Here is a 20,205-nt window from a genome sequence, read left to right as displayed (position 1 = left end):
CGACTGTGCTGTTTAATGCTTAGATGGGTCATTACTGTGGGATAACACCTGTCCATGGTAACATAGTGATGAAAGTTTATTTCATTGTTGTTTAATTTAACAGTGCTTTAGCTCATATTATGTAAATTACGTTTGCTGTTTTTTCATTAAACAGAGATTAAACTATGATTTTGCTCATACATACATGCTTATCTTCGTAACATAAAGGCAGCAACTCTTTGCACGTGTGCGAAGTATGCCATGTACCTACTCGTGTTATGAAAAACGGTGCACCCACTTGAGGTTTAAGTAAAAAATTCTGAATGTCTGAAAATATGTATAAAAAATGTTTATTTTGTCTTACATAAAATATTGAGGATTTACATTTCATGACAAAAATAAATGGTGTTTCTTTACAGTGGCAGAAGGGTTGGTCTATTTACACATTTCTAAAGTCATACTAAAAAGTGCATCTGGATATAGCATAAAATATTATAAAAATAATATTGCCCACGAACCCAGATAGCCAAAAATCTGGTGAAGCTAGTGCCACATGGAGACAAATGTGATGTTCTGCAGTTTCACATTTGTAAATGTCTACTATTTGTGTGCTTAGAAGTCCACAGAAGTAACTTTCTTCCTTAAGCCTCGAGACACTGATCACATGTCGACCACGTAGTTCGGATGCACCACGAGCAGCGGGTCATCTTCCTCCGACTGCTCCTCTCCCCGGAGCCCGACACTACTCAGGGGGATGATCACCTGGTCCTGTGAAAAGCAAGCCAAGTGGATGCAGGCTCGGGCAACATATCAGTTATAACTACCCTTAAAAGATAATCAATACAACTATTAGCTTATCATGCTGTAACACCCCCCCCCCCCTTTCCACACTCACAAACAAACCACCTTCTGTTTCTCAGTACACTATTTCACTTATATTTTTAATGAACAACCCAATGCACTCATATACTTCAATCTTGTAGCATGTCATTTGATATTGTCAATAATATACAGATTTTAAGCACACAACTAACCCTTCACATACAGTTTTTAAGCACACAACTAATCCTTCAGGTCAATAATTTGAGTATTTTGCCCTGATTTAAAAGTATCACTATTTGCATAAGTTACAGACAATAATAATAATAATAATAATAATAATAATAATAATAATAATAATAATAATAATGTGGCTGACACGTATATCATTGATTTTTGCCATTAAAATCACAAATTGTCATGTGAAAATGAATTAACTGATGCAAATCAGAGTTTACTTGATTCTACATAATGATTAATTACTGTATACATGCAATCACTTTCTTTTAAAAAAATAGGAATATAAATAAAAGTATAGCAGATGGCGAATTGTATGAGAAAGACAAAATGCTTCTCTCAGAGAAACACATTTTCTGAAAAATTACAGGTCAACAAATTTACTGAATAACTTATCAAGAATAACCAAATGAAGTTCTGTGGTTTCAGAGACCTCTTCAAATCTCAAAAATCTATGATGTATATTTGCAGACTGAAGACCAAGGCCAAGGAGGTGTACTAAGTTGGCTGAGGCATAAGTGGGAGTTTGGATTGAGACACAAGGTGTGGTAGGGTAGTTGTGCAAATCCACTGTGTGGTGGAGGCATAGCAGTCTAGTCTAGTGAGAAGGACACACGTATTCAAATCCAAGGCTTGGTACAAATTTCTATTTATCACTTCAGTCTGCATAAATAAATCACAGATGTCCAAGATTCGAAGCACAGGTCTCTGGAACCGTACCGTTTCATTCAATTAACCATTTGACATCGGGACGTACGAGTCCAACGATAGGTTATCAGAGAAGTGCTGCATGTTACTACTATGTATCAATGTACCACAGATAAAGGGAAGCCTACTAATGGTTAGCAGAATTCTTATAATCACAGATTGCACCTGTATGTTTTGCTGTCCTCAAGTTACATTGTTAACAATCAACTGTATTTTCACATCAAATCAGTTCACACCTGCAGATACGTATCCCGATTAGCAGCTCTGCAAAATGGGCAGCTTTCACGCCTTCCCGGACACATCGTGTCAACAAGTTGCACCCACACGCTTGCCACATTACAAAACGAAGACCATATTCAGCACCTGTAATGTGTCACAAACGTGGAGAAATACTTTGTCCACAGATGTGTGTGTGTTTTCAGAATGTCTTGCACTTTCTGTGCAGTCATCGTCTGAAATGCTGCAGGTACTTATGAATAATCCTGTATGTCCTACACCTCGCCCCCCCCCCCCCCTTTTGCCACACAGAAAATGAAACGGCAGGAAACATCCATTCCATACTGTTACATATGATTAAGACATTTAATTAAAACAATCACGGATTAATGTTTTTTAAATAAAATTCGTAGTCAAAGGGTTAATGCATCTAAGCTGTGGTTTCATTCAATGCTGAGATGCTATTTGAATTAAGGGGGAATACCAAGCGTTGCTGAGACGTGAACTGGAATTTGGATTTAGGAGGCAGTCTTGCTGGGGTGGTCTGTCCAGTTGTGAAAAGCCACTGTGCCAGGGTGGCATAGTGATTAGCACACCTGCTTGCCGAGCAGGAGACCCACGTTAGAATCCCAGTCTTCGTACAAATTTTTATTTGTTGCTTCAGTCTGCACATATGTTATCATGGATAATCTGTTAAAAATTGTTTAAGTGGAATAAATTAAATCATAAGAGTAAAATTTAACAAAGCAAGAACTGTACTGTCATTTAAATGATTATAAATAGGACGGCAGCTGTGACTGCACGGCAGTGTCGGGTTCATTCACAATTCATTACTGTTTAGGCTCTTTACTATCACCAGTCTCAGCTACAGCTCTTTCACAATTTGCCTGTCACACTCTTAGTTTTGACTCAATGCTCACTCATCATAATGTGTATTATTCAGTGTTCAGGGCCGTGACAAGGTTTTGTAATAAACACCACAGATTAAGAGAGGCAGAAATGCTTTTCATTTGCATCTTCACTGGTGCACTAAGATCACAGGACCGAATATCATCTCCTATATGAGCTAAGTAGCTGCTAGGTTAATGCCCCCATCCTGACACAACCGCGCCAAAGCACTTGTTCGTCATATATGCCCGTCACCCTCATTCACTGTTGACGATACAAAGATTTTTCATGTTGAAACAAAAAGACAGTGACAGTGAGACTAGTTTCATACCGAGGAAGTTATGTTATACACTGTCCAGTCACATTATTGTAACCACCAGTTAAAAGCCTGAATAACCAACTTTTGCAGCACATACCAACACAGAACACACAAAAATAAGACTCAATGAGGTTCTGGAAGGTACAGACACACATTGTGGAGCCTCGGCAACTCCAGTTCCGTGGCCAGTTGTGCTAGGTTTCGTGTTCGGAAAGACTTACCTTTCCGCTCCCGGGATTGGAATGACTCCTTACCCTCTCTCTTAAAACCCACATCCTTTCGTCTTTCCCTCTCCTTCCCTCTTTCCTGATGAGGCAACAGTTTGTTGCGAAAGCTTGAATTTTGTGTGTATGTTTGTGTGTCTATCGACCTGCCAGCGCTTTCGTTTGGTAAGTCACATCATCTTTGTTTTTAGATATATTTTTCCCACGTGGAATGTTTCCCTCTATTATATTAAAATTATATTGTAAGATATATATAGATCAAAATTTGAATTTGCTTATCTCTTCACACAATATGCTGAAAATCTGAGACCCGCAATCTCATTGCAAGTTTACTTCTTTTAGTCATCACATGTGGTCAAACAATACTGGCTCTCAAAAGCTATTTGCATCCTGCCAAGTATACCGAAGCATTTGGCTAGGTAAGGCTACACAAAATACTTTTAAAGTAAAAGTTTTCTGGAGTAGCCAGTGCAAGCTGTAAAATGCCTATATAAACGTATAGTTGTTCTCTTGGAAATTTCACTGAAACCTCGAGGCCAACAACAACCAACGAAAAAAAGTTCGTCCCTGTTCCCAGTTTTTTTCGATCTATATTAAAGTACCACAGTGGGGCAGTCGAAAGTGCTACCCCCAGTAGGTATTCAGATTGAAGAGCATAAAGCTATTGAAACCTAACCTTCTGCCAAAGACCACAGTCCTGTTACCAATTTCACAGACAAATTGCAGAATGAAGTCCGTATGCTGTATATCATATCCAAAACAAATGTCTGTAAAGTTTCAAAAAATCAAAACACGATGGCGACTGTTTCATCAAAAGATTTCTCCGAGATCTCCCTGCTGAAGTTGCAAACTTAGTCGAACCAATTCTTGTTGTACGTGAGGGCAGTTATTTCTTTTCTACTTTTATAGCCGCAAGTGAATTTTTTTGAGTTGCTACATCAATTATAAGTCCCCAGAAATTGAACTGTTACCACTGTCCACGATCATTCAGTGGCGTGCTGCGCCACTACGTGATAACTTCGAGTAACCCTCACAGGAACGTGGTTCAAACTGTTACCACCCACGTGAAAAGTCAGCACACTTTATAAGCAACAAAGCACGGTGTTTGAAAGCCAACTCTTTCGATGCTGATCATTGTTAACTTGAAGCGTGACACTGTGAGAAATACATCAAAGCACTTCTTTATATTCAACTTAGTAATAAGACCTGAAGCCTAAATATTAATTGCCAATCTACAACACCGGTGTGTTCAAATATGGATCTGTATTTACAGGGTGGAGCAGAGGAAACGCACGTTTTTTGAACCGCTAGTATGCGGCGACGAGAAAGGGTATTGACCGTGAATGAATGTTGGCAGACTGCCCGTACAATGCAGTTTCAGTCGCTATGGAGCGTACGGCATCGTCTGTTCGTTGTCGAGCAGTACTTTAGAAACAATGATTCCGTAGTCACAGTGCAATGTCTTTTCTAGCAAAATTTTAGACTTGGGCGTCGAGGCGCAGTGCCTGATCGAAATATTGTACTCCGATGGGTTGCAGTATTTAGTAGGACTGGATCTGTGATGAAAAAGAAATCACCTGGTCTTCCCCGTCCAATTCATACTCCGGAAAATGTAGACCGAGTGAGAACGGCAGTTCTTGCTAGTCCGAAACGATCGGCTAGACGACAGGCTCTAGTGCTGGGTATGTCACGTCACTCGCTTTACTGCATCTTACATGATGATCTTTAGTTTCCCTGTACAAGATATTGATCGTCCAGCAGCTTAGTGAAGGGGATTTTGTGCAGCGCACAGAGTTTTGTCGCTAATGGACGAAATTTTTACAGAAGATACAGATGCTACAGTCTTCATGAGTGATGAAGCACATTTTCATGTAGACAGTTGCGTCAATGTTCAAAATTGTCGGTATTGGGCACCAGAGAACCCACATGAATTACGCCAAAGACCTCTCCACAGTTTAAAAGTAACAGTGTGGTGCTGCGTTTCAAAGATGGGGATGTTGGACCCCACTTTTTTGCAGAGAAAGGAACTCCAGTTACTGTGACATCAGCGCGCTACATTAAAATGTTAAACAAGTTTCTTCATCCAGAACTTGAAAGGTGTCAAGCGAACATGAGAGAAATATGGTTTCAGCAGGACGGTGCCACAGCTCACATGGCGAGAACATCCATGGAAGTGGTTTGACAAATGTTTCCAGGACATGTTATTTCGAAATATGGTGATGCTTACTGGCCCCCTCGCTCACCCGATTTGTTAATATGCGAATTCGTTTTGTGGGGATATTTAAAATCAAAAGTCTACATGAACAAGCCTCGCACAGTCGATGGCCTGAAGAATTCCATTCATCAGGAAACTGAAGCTGTGCCGAACAAAATGTTGGAGAGAGTCAAGCTTAACTTTTGAGAAAGGATCCAAATTTGTATCCAGCAAGAAGGACGTCATATCAAAGACATTATTTTTCGACCCTAATTAAAGTATGTAATTTCAAAACTGCATTAAGAAATCTATCACTTAATGCTTGTTTTTATTATTTTTATCAAACTGTGTCCCAGTCATTCAATAGCAAAAAACATGCATTTCCTCTGCTCCACCCTGTATATTTTTCATGAAACTGAAAAAGCCATATTTAATTTTGTGTGGACAAAGATTCTGCAGCTAGGTAACAAATTCTCTTGGTCATATTACATTCCATCCCACTCTTAACTGTGCAATGAAACACAGACTTGGACCCCCGAGACCCACAATCAATAGTGAAGATTTAGAAGGTCAGCGAGCAACTGAGCGACAAACAACATTTCAACAGCGGCGAATTACTTGCTTCCACAAGATGATCACCTGTTTACAATAAAGCAACTGAGCGACAAACAACATTACCACAATTCAGTGAACTACTTCACCTTTCTTTACATGGCTCCTCAACTGACTGTTTCCAAAGCAGAATCTCAGAGACCTTTGAAACAAAAAGACTGTACATTTGTTTTCACCACCAAAAAGTTCAACTCCCACTAGTCTCTCTCAGACTCTTCCCGAATCTTTCTAAAATACCTAACCTTTCCAATAAATTCAATCCCCCTGAGAATTCTCAGTTTTCCAGCCACGTCACCTCCTGCATCACCTTTGAACACCAGAAACCAATGTCCATCCCTTCAGGGTATTACAACATGACAACACGAGACCCATCCCTTGTATCACATGGAATACTATCTTGCAACAGAAATCTAATTCATTGTTTCATTAGGGGAGGGGGGGTTGGGTTGATTGGGGGAAGAGATCAAACAGCGAGGTCATCGGTCTCATTGGATTAGGGAAGGACAGCGAAGGAAGTCAGCAGTGCCCTTTCAAAGGAACCATCCCGGCATTTGACTGTAGCGATTTAGGGAAATCACAGAAAACCTAAATCAGGATGGCCAGACACCGTATCGAACCATTGTCCTCACGAATGCGAGTCCAGTGTGCTAACCACTGAGCCACCTCGCTCGGTCAGAGATATAAGGTATTGCTTAGATGGACCAGTGGGTCAACTCAAACTACCAATATCAGATGTCAGCTTTGTCCTGAAATGTAATAATGATGTGGCACATCATGCCCACACATGTGCAAACAGAAAGAGAATGGAACAATGACAATATTTCTTTTGTACTGTCAGTTGCAGTGACAGACTGATCTATATCCTAGCTTGAGGTCTAAGGTTAGATTGGAGGGTGACAGTTTGGTCGAACTGCCAAAGTCAACGAATGTTGACAAAAATCCTGGATGTGGCAACAGACTAATCCATAGCGCAGCCCGAAGTCTAGGTATCCTGAAAGGTAACACATTAGTTGTGAGGTGGTAATGTGGAATCAAACGGTTCATTCAGTCACTCTGGCTCTCGGCTCTTTACTTACGTGGTGCACCAGCCGGTCCAGAACCTTCTCGACTAGCGCCTTCCTCTCGAGCAGTTCCTCTTCTGTCTGGATCTCCTCAGCAATCTGCTCCAGGTACCACGCCACTATCACACTCCTCCTGATGCCCTCTGTACTTCCACCTGCAAAAACAAGTGTCATATGTCACAAATTACTTGCTTAAACAACATACCCACTAATTTACTACACAATAATAAAGGCTGATTCACACTAGATGTCATGGAACATAATGTCCGAACATTCCACAGCAAATTTCAAAGGAAGCCATTCACACAGACCACCAACAAAATGAAGCGTTATTGCCAAATATTCTCGGGAAGATAATTCTGATTGTCATATTGACAATGGCGACTATTCACTTGTGTTACAGTATTGAGTTCTGTGTCTTCTAGACCTTTATTGGTTGCTCTTTTTTATGACACATGTGAAAGACCTGTATATTTTTCCTGTAAGTGTTCTTCCACAAAAGATGCTAAATATATGAAAGTGAAAAATGATTTACATTTTACAACACCTGCACGAAGAAAAAAGCCTTCACTGCGTAAATAAGTGCGCAAAATAGGTTACACAATCTTCATTAAACATACTTTTTTTAAACAGTGAAAATGAAAGCTCTATTTCCATTTTTGGTGCTACTTAGCAGTTGAAAGAAAAAAGACACAGAGGATAAAGTATTGCCTTCTAAATATTCTTTGATGTTGTTTGTTGTATATATTTTCTTAATCAATCAAATGACGTAATGTTTTCACAACACTTTTCTTATTCTTTTAGTTCACAGTCATGTGGAAAATTTACCACACAATCTTCGCCAAGAACATCTTACAAATTTTCCTTTGGTCATTGATAAAACTTTTACTACCATTGCTGGTTCCTTAATTTTTATGCTATACTGCACCTTTTTGTAAGACAAACTGTACTTCATAATTTCACTCAGACCATCCTGCACAGGACTAGAGCCATGACATCATGTTGATGTTCCTTAGGGTGTGACATGTCTACATTTGACTGTGACGTTGCCTGTTGTTCTATCCAAGTGATGTCCAATACATAATGTACTTTAACCTTATACCTACAATGTGAAATTAATTTGAACAAATAAGATGCCTATTAAATGTCAAATTCTAACAGTCATAATATGTTTACATTGTCAGTTTACCAGCTGACCCTGTCATGAATAAACGTAACTTTGAGGTGTACCTGCAGGTGTGCCGAACTTGTGACGTGCAGCCTGCCAAACATAGCATTTTATGGCAATTTTTGAATTAAGAGCCTATAACACAGCATTTGAAGTTTATCATTTAACTGTGTGAAATTTTAGTACACAATTTATAATTAAAGAACTGACGAGAAATGGAAAGAAATGAACTCATTACGGTATCTGTAACAATATAAGCTGGAACTATCCACTTTTTCTGTTGTTCCACTCCTAATAATATTTTCTTCCTTTCTTTCATCTCGTTTTCTGAAAGATATACATAGTGATTAACTGAAACTGTCACTCGCTATGTAATTTTTCAGTTATGTTACATAATAATCACACTTTGAGATAATTTATGTGGTTATATACTCATGATTTAACACTTGAAAATGAAAATGAGAGTGAGTAACATTGACTGTATTGACATATCTCCTATGGAAGCTCCTCAGTTACTCTTTGCAGTAAATTTCTTATGTTTCCAAAAACATATTTCAAAAGTTATATATAGTTAAAGTGGATGCTGTGGAGGAATGAGGATAGGGTATGTTGGCCCTGAATGCATCACCAATCAATGAATAATGAACATTGCCAAACTGTGGCCAAGAGCAAAGTTAACCACGCAGTGGCAGAATATGCTGCTGAGCACAACATGTTCGATTTCGATGCCTGCTTCACCATCTGCATCCTTCCTCCATGCACCACCTTCTCTGAACTGCGGAGAAGGGACTTCCCCTTGCAACACAACCTTCACTTCTGTAATCATCATGACCCCTATTCTGCTACCCCCTGCATCTACACCCTTTACCCAAGTCTCCCCTTTCTTCTGTTCTGTAATTCCATCCCAACCCTCTTACCCACATCATCACCACCACCACCACCACCACCACCACCACCACCATTACAATCACCATCTGTGGCACAAATGCACCGGCTCCAGTGCTGGTGTATCACATTCCTGTTCCATACGCCTGCTGACTTCCTCAGAGCCATTAGAAAACCTTCCCCAATCCTTCCACCCACACCCCCACTCTTTTCTCCCATCATCATCCCAGTGTTCCTGTCAATCTGCAGGCCCGGCATTGTGTACCGGCAGAGCGGTGGGCGGCATATGCACATGTGCATGTACTCGAGCTTGCAAAATTAATCGTCAAAATGCAATCCAAGCTTTGTTTAAATCACTTCTGGGCTACAATCGCTGTTCTCAGACTGTAGGAAGGCTAGCTGGGTCTCATTCCCATTTTGTTTTGTTAATTATCTCCTTAAATGACCATTTTTCCTTTGTCTTTCTTAATTATTATTAGTGTCAGTGAGAGATTTGCTACAAGATAAAGCTGTCATTTCTGTAATTCTGAGTATAAGGCCAAGACCAACTTCGCTAAACTCCATTAATTAGAAGAATTTCCTAAATAATTCGAACCATTTCAAGTAACTAGTTTTGGTAAAGCTCAGCTCAAATAACTAAAAGTGATTATTTCCTATTCTGGTCACATTGTTGACACAAACAGATGTAATTACTTTATTACTGATAATGTTAGGAAAATAACCCATTGAAATCCTTAAACTATTCACGTAGCTAATTTCAAAACCACAGTAGGAACATCGGCACTTAATTAGTTTCCAGCTAATTAACACTTATGTATGGTATCGCTTATTTAGCTGTTTTTGCAGTTTTGTCCACACTGTCCAATGAATCTGAGATGTAAAATTCTAACTGTAAATCATCAAAATTACATATTTAACAATGTGAAACTTTAGTAGCCATTTTTGTAAAGCTATATAAGCACCAGGCCTGAAGCCATTTTTAAGCCAGTCGATACTGAGATTTTGAGAGTGGAACCCATGTCAGTCAAAACAGCAATGGTGCAATGATGTATGGCCATAAAAAAAGAAGAACAGTGAAGCACGACAATTAACAATGATTGCCAATTAACTTCAATATTATAAAGTGCCAACACATCGTTCATATGTGCAAGACTGTTGTAGGTTGGTTAGGTTATACTGCACAGTGCATATTGTCATATAATTAGAAGGTGCAGTACGTGCATAACTGGGAAGTGAGACTTAGCTACGTAATTGAGACCACGAACTGGGCATAACTAATTCTACGAGGTGGTCTGACATTTACAGAAGTAAAACCTGTGAAACCAAACGTGTGTTTGTGTGTGCGTGTACGTGTACCACATTATTGGAAATAGATACTGCTGCACCCAACGATATTCACGGCTGTGATCACAGCAACTGAGAAACTATAAGCTGATTTATGGCCATGTACGTAACAAGATGCTACAGGTGCAATTTTAATATTCACGATCTGTTCAGTTGAGATAGTAGCTACGTCCTGCGTGCAGTCTCCGGCTGATGAAGGGGGCTCTCTGCAACTGAGTGCTGCACAGCGCACTCCGGGCCACATCGAGCATCTGTGTCTGCCCAGTTGTCGTAAGCACCTGGGAGTCACAAAGCTGCCCTTGTAATCCAGTCCGTGTCTTATCTTCAGAACTTACGGACAATGGTGTAAACAACTAGCAGCCCAAACTGCAGCTCTATCAGCCATCAGAAATATGTACCACAAGAAAGGTTCCTGTGTTTTATTCTTTCACTGCAAGGCCCTTACTCCATTTAAAATATGGGAACAACCTATATTCTACTTTATTTTTTATAAAAACTGACTGAATGTTACTGTAAAATTCATTAAATTTTACAGTTTTCACAAGTAATGACTGTCTTTCAGAGGACATGCACAACAAGTAGATAAAGTAGGGAACGAAAAGTATTCCTATTTACATAGCTCCCAGATTTTCGGTATCATGTTTACTTTGACAGCACATGAATCTTTATCTACCAACCACCACTCATAGGTACGATCCATGTATACTTAAATAGCACTTTATGTAACTCACAAATGGGGCTAGTGAAAATACTTTAGTTGATTTAAGGTCTTGATACAAGCTTTTTATTTATTTTTTACTATGGTAGCATTTGAAGATGGCCACTGAGGGCTGGAACTGGTAACCTCTGTGTTGTTGTTAAAAGTGACTGTGTAAAAAATAAAACTTTATAATATCTCTATCACCATCTCCTTAACCAGAATGTTGTTTTTTCCAGAAGTTTTCTCATTCATGTGTGACTGTCAATGACTCAACAATTCTAATATTTGGCGAGTTGTTTCCATTACTCCTAAGTTATTATATTCTGCCATAATTGCCCACTATATGGAGGTCCACAGCGAAGTACTGAAATGAAGGCAAATTTTCATTAAAAATATTTTTTTTATGTAGGCATCTAGGATGCAAGCTAGCTCACCCGTGCGTAAATATGGCCGGGCTGAAACTGTGTGGAGGTGGAGACGAATTGCAAGTTTCGTGCCCACACTCCAAGGAAACACACTGTGTGGCATCCAACAGCCTGGCCTCACTCACCTTCCTCTTCGCTCTTTTCCTCCTCCTGCCTCATGTGGATTATCAGCATGTTGGAGAGTGCCTTGTACTCGGCAAACGACAGCGTCAGTTTCTTCTTCTGGGGGCTCGAAGGGGGGGCCGGACTCCTGGGGGCGCTGGCTCTCCCGAGAGCTGAACAAAAAAGCAAACATAAAGTAAAAATACACCAAATTAAATGGCGCACACAATTTAATAAGGTAAACACAAATTATTCAGAGTTTACATTTTAATTCTGAACCAGTAAACTGTTCGAAGCAGGAGATATGAAGGGTTGTTCATGAGAGTGGAACAACTCTTCTAAAACAAGGACAGGGGGATAGACAGAAATCTGAAGTAGTATGAAATGAGAGAGAGGTAAATCCTGTGAGGCAATGTTACCAGCATGGCTATCGATCATTTTGGCAGGCGTCAGCTTCGATTTCAGTCTTATTTTATACAGGGTCCAGTCACACTAATGTGACCAACTATCAAATGCCTAAGTAACCACCTTTTGCAGCACAGACCACTGCAAGATGTGCATTGTACCTTCCCGAATGATGTAATCACCCAGGGAATGCCACGAAAACATTCCCTGTACCACAATGCTCCCTTCTCCAGCCTGGACCTTGTTGTAGGGTATGCCAATCGCCACCTATCTAATGGTGCATAGAACGTGATTCATCTGAAAGACCACCTGTCACCACTCAGTGGATGTGCAGTTACGGTATTGGCATGCAAATTCAACTCTCTGTCACTGATTAAGAGCGGTCAGCACAGTTGCACGAACCGAGCAACTGCTACACATGGGCATCCGCTTAACAGTCACTGGGGAGACCCTGTTAGCAGCAGCTTTCATCTGGGCAGTCATTTTCTCAACAGCAGCACATCTGTATGTCCATAGACATCTCAGGAGCTGTCTTTCACCCACAGTCTACAGCCACGTTGCACCACTGTTGGTTCGGCAGCAGTTATGGATAGTGCCATTTGGCCGTCCACAGTATATTTTAAGAACAACAGCATGCAACTTAGCTGCTTTGCAAATGCTTCCACGGTTGCCATTTTGGACATCAGATTTATTGCTCATTTCTGCATTACTATAGTGACTGCACTCTTTGCTGCACCCCCCCCCCCCCCCCCAAACACACTTTATATACCCTCCACTGCTTGTGCTACCACGTCATCTGTGAGTGGGTTATTGCATGTTGACATCAAACACAAAGGTGGTGTGATTCAACCGTGTAAATGCAAAGAGCGTCATGTGTGATTTATCAGGCAGAGAATCACACACACAAAAAAGAATGGTTCCTTACTTCTGAGCATAGCTTTATCTATTCTTGAGTTACAGCTGATGTTCCTTCCTAGAATGTGATGTGAATGCTGACAGTGTGAACTTATTAGGTAATAAATAGTCCCTGATGAGTATTTTGATGCCTGTCATGTACATATACCGTGTATAGTGCATCCTATACATAATTTTCACTGCTTAAAACATTAGCTCTGTTAGTACTTGCATGAGAATTGATTATTAAGTGAAACCGAAATTATAAAATCTTGCAAGCAGCTATGATGGCAGCACCATCAAACGATGTCTTCTGACAAACCAAGCAATATATAATTTCCTGGCAGATTAAGGCTGTGTGTCAGACCAGTACTTGAACAGGAGCCTTTTGTAAGCAATGCTGTTACTGACCGAGCACGACTCATGACGCCCGCCCCCCACAAAGCTCTACTTTAGCCAGTACCTCATCTGTTACCTTCCAAACTTCACAGAAGCTCTCCCAGATACCTGTCGTGACAAACTGCTTCGTGACAGGGTATTACCAATAAATGGCTTAGCTGTAGCTTAGGGGGTTCTCCATGCAAAGAAAAATAGACACTCACCTGGGGAACGGGGTGACTGGTGGCGTTGCCGGCTGGGCGGACGTGTGTCGTCTCCAACGTCCATCCTCTCGATACCACTGAGGTTGTCGCGGTCCAGATCCATCGGTTCATCCGCATTCCCGAGCCCCTCATCATCCTCGGCGAGGTAGATGTCCGGCTGCTCGACTCTAATTATCGACTTGTTCAGCAACCTGTACGCCTCGCGGACGTGCTTCTCCTGCACCTGGAGTAGTGTGTAATTAAAGACGTATAAAAATTTGTTCCAACAATAAACTGGAAAATTCCACATCAGAGGTACTTTTAGTGACGTCATTTCCCCTGTACATGAGCGAAAATGTTGAGAATCTGAAAGTGACAGTAGGCAAACAAGTTTTCTTGGGTAACAGGTTCACTCTCACCTTTGAAGGAGACCAGCGATATTTGTTTGTTAGGTATAGAGTATGTATGAATGTCCAGGATCTCCTCCCAAGCCCCTACATAGATTTCAACAAAAAACAGCACAGAAACATCAGGCTTTACAGGTGTCAGCACTGTAGGATTTATAACTTTCTAGCTCCAATAGGTGCAGAAATACAGGCAAAAACATGGTTTTCCCAGTCTGCGGCATATAGGCAGCCCTGCGCGAACGGCATGTTGTGTCTGAGCAGTATCAGCCTGTTTTGCAAGGCAGTCCTACACTCAGGGACAAAAAACAGTTTTCCAGGCACCAACACATAGGCTACCCTGCATGACACGTGTGTTGTGTTGGAGTAGTACTGCCCTGCTTATCAACCTGTTTTGCATGACAGCCTGTAAGTCAGGGGCAAATAAATGATTTTCAGTCCCATGATGCGTAGCCTGAACTGTGTGAGAGGCGTTTCACAACACCAAAATCAGGCTGATTTACTGATCTGTACTGCAGGAGCTACACGTGCAAATGAGCATGGCTGGAGACAGACTGAGACAGATAGAGGAGGGGACAGACTAATTGTGGGGGAGGAGGAAATGGAACAGAGGGGAGGAGGGGGAGGTCCATGAGGCAGGTCAGAGGTGTAGAGGGCTGGTGGAAAAGGAAGAGGGGGACATGGAGATGCAAAAAGAGAAGGGGGGAGAGGATATTGTTAGAGGGAGAGGGAGAAAGATATGGTCAATGAGGGGGTGGAGGAGATAGAAAGAATGGGGAGGAGGGGATAGGCATATATAGGTGGGAGGATGAAGTGGACACGAGAATGAAGCGGGTGTGGAACATGTATGTGGGCAAAGCCTCAGAAGAGGCTAGTATATAAATAAACTGTAGAATTTACAATACTGGCCACTTTTTAGTTTATTTTAACAGATAACTGGTTTCAGATACACAGACGTCATCAGATATTAAAATAGCAGCAGTAAGGAAGTGTCCTCAGCGGCTTAAAATGGATATCAGTTATCTGTTCAAATAATTTTATAGTTATCTGTTCAAATAATTTCATATGGGACTAAGACTGAATTATATAGTTCATGAGCTCTATACTGCCTGCTGTGGCGGTTACTGCTTCTAATGGTGTGCCATAAAATGTGTCAAATTTATCCAGTGTCAAAAGTATGGTTGCAAGATAGCTTGATCAGAAAACACTGAAATTTGTGACAATAAGTGACCAAAAAACTACTGGAAAATAGCTTATCAGGCATCAGCAGTTCTAGACCAAACCACTTCATTTAGAAAATCAAACTCAGACATCAAAGGAAAAAGGCAGTGACAGAAAACTGCACAGTGAGACAAAGTGCAAGAGGGAGAGACAGCAACACAAAGTTTCGCAGATTATTTATGCTTTCTGCTTTAATGTATGACTGAATTCAGTCAGAAGACAGTAGAGATTCAGGGTAACGACAGAAAACACAAAGATAAATATTAGTAGAAAGGAGCATTATGTCGAGTGTAAGATGAAAAATGGCTGAGACGTGTAGGAGAAAACTGATACAATTCTTGTAGCTAGGAGGTGAAATTACAGAGAATGGCAGAAGAAAAGAAGCTCTAACAAACAGTCTGCTACCGACGACAAAAACTTTCTCCAACAAAAAGAGCTCTTGAAATGCAAACATTTTATGTTAGGCTTGAATGTGACGATTGATAATATAGGTTGTAATGTAACAAGATATTGGAGCTTTCACACTGCTGCACTTTCCACCTCAGCAGTTACAGGTGAGGAGACTTTGCAGTAATATAATACATGTTAAAATGATTTTTTTTATGTATTCAAATGATTTTTGCTGTATATTACAACACTGAATGAAACAGACATTTCATAAATGTGTGTTTTTTTCTATTTCATATGAAGTGTACGTGAAACACACCATGCCAACAGCACAGTGTTCATTGCTGCAACCACTGAAGCTGAGCCGGCCATCCTAACACCCACATCCACAAGTTACGGTGCAGTGACAGTCATATACATTTTTGCAACATAGAAAATCCTAGGTGGGTATGCCACATTAATAGACAAAGTGAGGTGTTCCATTAACGTGTGGTGTGGAATCCTTATTTCAAAGGTGCTCCGGCACGTGAGATGTACTGACAATGTATTGAAAGTGCCAATATAGACACAGGAGACATACGTGGATGGTGCAGGTTGGTCACATGCCCATTCTGTGTGTGATGACATGCAGACTTCCTAGAAGGTGGTTAGAATCCAGTGGTCATCAGGAATGCTCTGCGCAGTTGCAAGGTTTAAAACTGGTAGATTTCTCTTTGTGGGGATGTCTGAAGTATTGTGCTTATGTCACAACACTAGATGACTTCAAACAGTACATCAAGGACATCTGGCACTCTGCAACATCGGCAACTTTACGCACATCATTGTGAAGTTGCACCGAGCTGTGCAGTCGGGAAAACACATCACTTCAGTGAATACTGCGCAACCAGAACATCTATCTGAACAAAGCTAATAACGTACAGCATGTTATATCTGCCCGTACAACTTGGGTAGAAACTCATTTACTTTAATTTGTAAATAGTTGGTTTAAATACATCAGCTACAAGATTGGGGGTGGAATGGGAGGACCGAAACGACGACATCATACACAACTCGAGGTTGTAACTCTCTGGAAAATAACTACATAAACTATTTGAATAAGAAATAATCACAACAGCTGCCGTGAGAAGATTTATTGATCTTCTGTTGGTTCACGCCTTATTTTGCAACTAAAAAGTCACATCTTCAGGTGCCAAACAATCTAACTAAAGAAGGTGGGAAAAAACCTTTTTGTCAACCAACATAGGCGAATCTGTATGACAATTTTAGTTACGTTGTAAATAACAAATGAAAGACCATGGACCTTTTTAGACATGGAAGCTGCCCCTCATAAAAATCACAGATGGCCCCATCATGCTGATCGTAGCATAAAAATGCAATGGTCAAAAACTTGTGGGATGTAACCTAGAGCAAAAATTGGTACTAAGAATCCAATTAAATTATAAAGGAACCCCACCCCATCCCAATAATAAATGGTGCGTACACAAGCAGCATTGTGAGGCCATGCCCGGAATGGCACAGCCCTAAGCACAGTGTATACAGACAACTCAGCTGTTCCCACGCATGCACAACAGCGCAGTATTTCCGTGCATTACTCCTGAGTTGTCACTACATGTATGCTTTGAGCAAGGCCACTCTGGGCACGTCCTCTCCCCACTGCCTGTGTACGCACCATTTATTATAGGGGATTTTTAAAATGAGTTCTCAACTTCCCTTAAGCAACCATTATTTATCACTGGGATACTTTTATAGTTTGATTGGGTTCTTAGTTACGTCTCGGATGTAGTCCACTGTCAAGTTTTTGACTGTTCAGATTTTAGGTTACAAACAACATGAGGGTAAATGACAATGTTTTGTTGAGGGCCAGCTTCCACATCTGAAAAGGCCCACGGTCTTTCCTTTGTTATTTATGAATAATTAAAAGTAGTCAGAGTATAGTCCATGTGATTAAAAAAAGGTTGCTTGGCATCTGAGGATGTGACTTTACAGGCAAAAAACTAGTTGTGAACCGGCAGGAGATCAATAAATTTTCTCACGGCAACTGTTCCAGTTTTTTATTATTAAAACTGATTTCTACAGCTGTGGCTTTCCCCACACACCAAGCAATCTATCTCTAAATAAATTACGTTGATAACTCTGCAGACAAGAGTAACATTGCTTAGGTTTACCTATCTAAATTAATATTCCTTTCCTTTCACTTATTATTTTGCCATGTACAGGAAAAAGTAGAAGCCAACCTCAGGTAAAATCAGTTTGGATTCTGTAGAAATGTTGGGACACATGAGGCAATACTGACCCTACGACTTATCTTAAAAGCTAGATTAAGGAAAGGCAAACCTACGTTTCTAGCATTTGTAGACTTAGAGAAAGCTTTTGACAATGTTGACTGGAATACGCTCTTTCAAATTCTGAAGGTGGAAGGGGTAAAATACAGGGAGCGAAAGGCTATTTACAATTTGTACAGAAACCAGATGGCAGTTATAAGAGTCGAGGGACATGAAAGGGAAGCAGTGGTTGGGAAGGGAGTGAGACAGGTTTGTGGTCTCTCCCCGATGTTATTTAATCTGCATATTGAGCAAGCAGTGAAGGAAACAAAAGAAAAATTCGGAATAGGTATTAAAGTCCATGGAGAAGAAATAAAAACTTCGAGGTTCGCCAATGACATTGTAATTCTGTCAGAGACAGCAAAGGACCTGGAAGAGCAGCTGAAAGGAATGGACAGTGTCCTGAAAGGACGATATAAGATGAACATCAACAAAAGCAAAACAAGGATATGGAATGTAGTCGAATTAAGTCGGATGATGCTGAGGGAATTAGATTAGGAAATGAGACACTTAAAGTGGTAAAGGAACTTTGCTATTTGGGGAGCAAAATAACTGATGATGGTCGAAATAGAGAGGATATAAAATGTAGACTGGCAGTGGCAAGGAAAGTGTTTCTGAAAAAGAGAAATTTGTTAACATCGAGTATAGATTTAAGTGTCAGGATGTCGTTTCTGAAAGTATTTGTGTCGAGTGTAGCCATGTATGGAAGTGAAACATGGACGATAAATAGTTTGGACAAGAAGAGAATAGAAGCTTTTGAAATGTGGTGCTACAGAAGAATGCTAAAGATTAGATGGGTAGAACACATAACTAATGAGGAAGTATTGAATAGGATTCGGGAGAAGAGAAGTTTGTGGCACAACTTGACTAGAAGAAGGGATCGGCTGGTAGGACATGTGTTGAGGCATCAAGGGATCACCAATTTAGTACTGGAGGGCAGCGTGGAGGGTAAAAATCGTAGAGGGAGACCAAGAGATGAATACACTAAGCAGATTCAGAAGGATGTAGGTTGCAGCAGGTACTGGGAGATGAAGAAGCTTGCACAGAATAGAGTAGCATGGAGAGCTGCACCAAACCAGTCTCAGGACTGAAGACCACAACCACAACAACAACAACAACAACAACAACAACAGGGGGAGGGGGACAGCTTGCCCAAAAGAACTGCTATAAAGGAGTGTCAAATGCATCAAGTGGAGGGAAAGATGGAATACCAAATCACTCGAAAGGGTGACAAATGATGCGCTGTAAAATGAACAGACAGAAACCACCTGTTTTAGCTCCACTCAGAAATTGATTGCTCATGACTAATATCTTAAGCACCACGTCTGCACTCCCTACCTCATCCGCACACTCCATCTTGGCCATGGCCTCCGACAAGCGCACCATGCTCTCCAGTTGCCGCACGGTGATGCGCCACGTAGACTTGCTGCCTCCCGAGCCATCCCGTTGCCGCAGCTTCACATAATTTTCCACCATCAGCTCACCGGCCACCTGCAATGACCATTTCGCTAACTTTATTTGACAAATTCGAGGAGGAGGAGGAAGAAGAGGAGGAGGAGGTGGTTGTTATCATCATCATCATCATCATCATCATCATCATCATGGACATCATCATGGACATATCTGGGTGCACATCATCAACATACTTAAGTCTGCAGAGGTGAACATGCTTAAAATACGTGTGTTAAACAACTTTAGAATAAAATATTTCCTAATAAGTGTAATAAAATGTGTGTTAAATGATTTTAGAATACATTAATAAAATATTGCCTAAAACTTCTTATGAAACACACAAAAACAAACAAAATACAAAACCTTGTCATGTGTCCATTCTTAATATGTGGATGAAAGGAAAGCTCAAGAAAAAGGTATTACAAGACATTTCACTAGCTTATCACTGTGTTGTAATTAAGAGGAACTACTTATATAAGGTGTCCCAGGAGGTATGGTCAATATTCGGAGATACAGCAGGAATGATTATTTGTAGCAAGGAAGTCTAGTAAACGCTGCTTCTAAAATGCATACCTTACATGCGTACCTTATGAGTTAGAAGCACTGGTTCATTTTTGTTACTGAATAAATGCTCATGATTATTAGTGTATGCATTTTAG

At 40.6% G+C, this 20,205-nt stretch overlaps 1 protein-coding gene across 1 annotated transcript in view; it reads right to left on the bottom strand.

The window, feature by feature from the left end:
• Window positions 1–313: 313 nt before the first annotated feature.
• The window catches only part of LOC124718830 (DNA replication licensing factor Mcm6), a 71,466-nt gene continuing 51,574 nt past the window's right edge, over window positions 314–20,205 (bottom strand). Inside the window, exons 11-15 of the mRNA XM_047244451.1 lie at window positions 19,433–19,585; window positions 13,783–14,005; window positions 11,905–12,054; window positions 7,273–7,412; window positions 314–747 (exon numbers count right to left, since the gene is read on the bottom strand). Coding sequence (XP_047100407.1) covers window positions 640–747; window positions 7,273–7,412; window positions 11,905–12,054; window positions 13,783–14,005; window positions 19,433–19,585 — 774 coding nt within the window. The 3' untranslated portion in view covers window positions 314–639. The remainder of the gene's footprint in view (window positions 748–7,272; window positions 7,413–11,904; window positions 12,055–13,782; window positions 14,006–19,432; window positions 19,586–20,205) is intronic.

This window comes from Schistocerca piceifrons, chromosome 10, assembly GCF_021461385.2.
Source record: "Schistocerca piceifrons isolate TAMUIC-IGC-003096 chromosome 10, iqSchPice1.1, whole genome shotgun sequence".
Taxonomy (NCBI): Eukaryota; Metazoa; Arthropoda; class Insecta; order Orthoptera; family Acrididae; genus Schistocerca; species Schistocerca piceifrons.
Note: the sequence above shows the minus strand (reverse complement) of the source record. Positions and strands in the feature narration are given on the sequence as shown.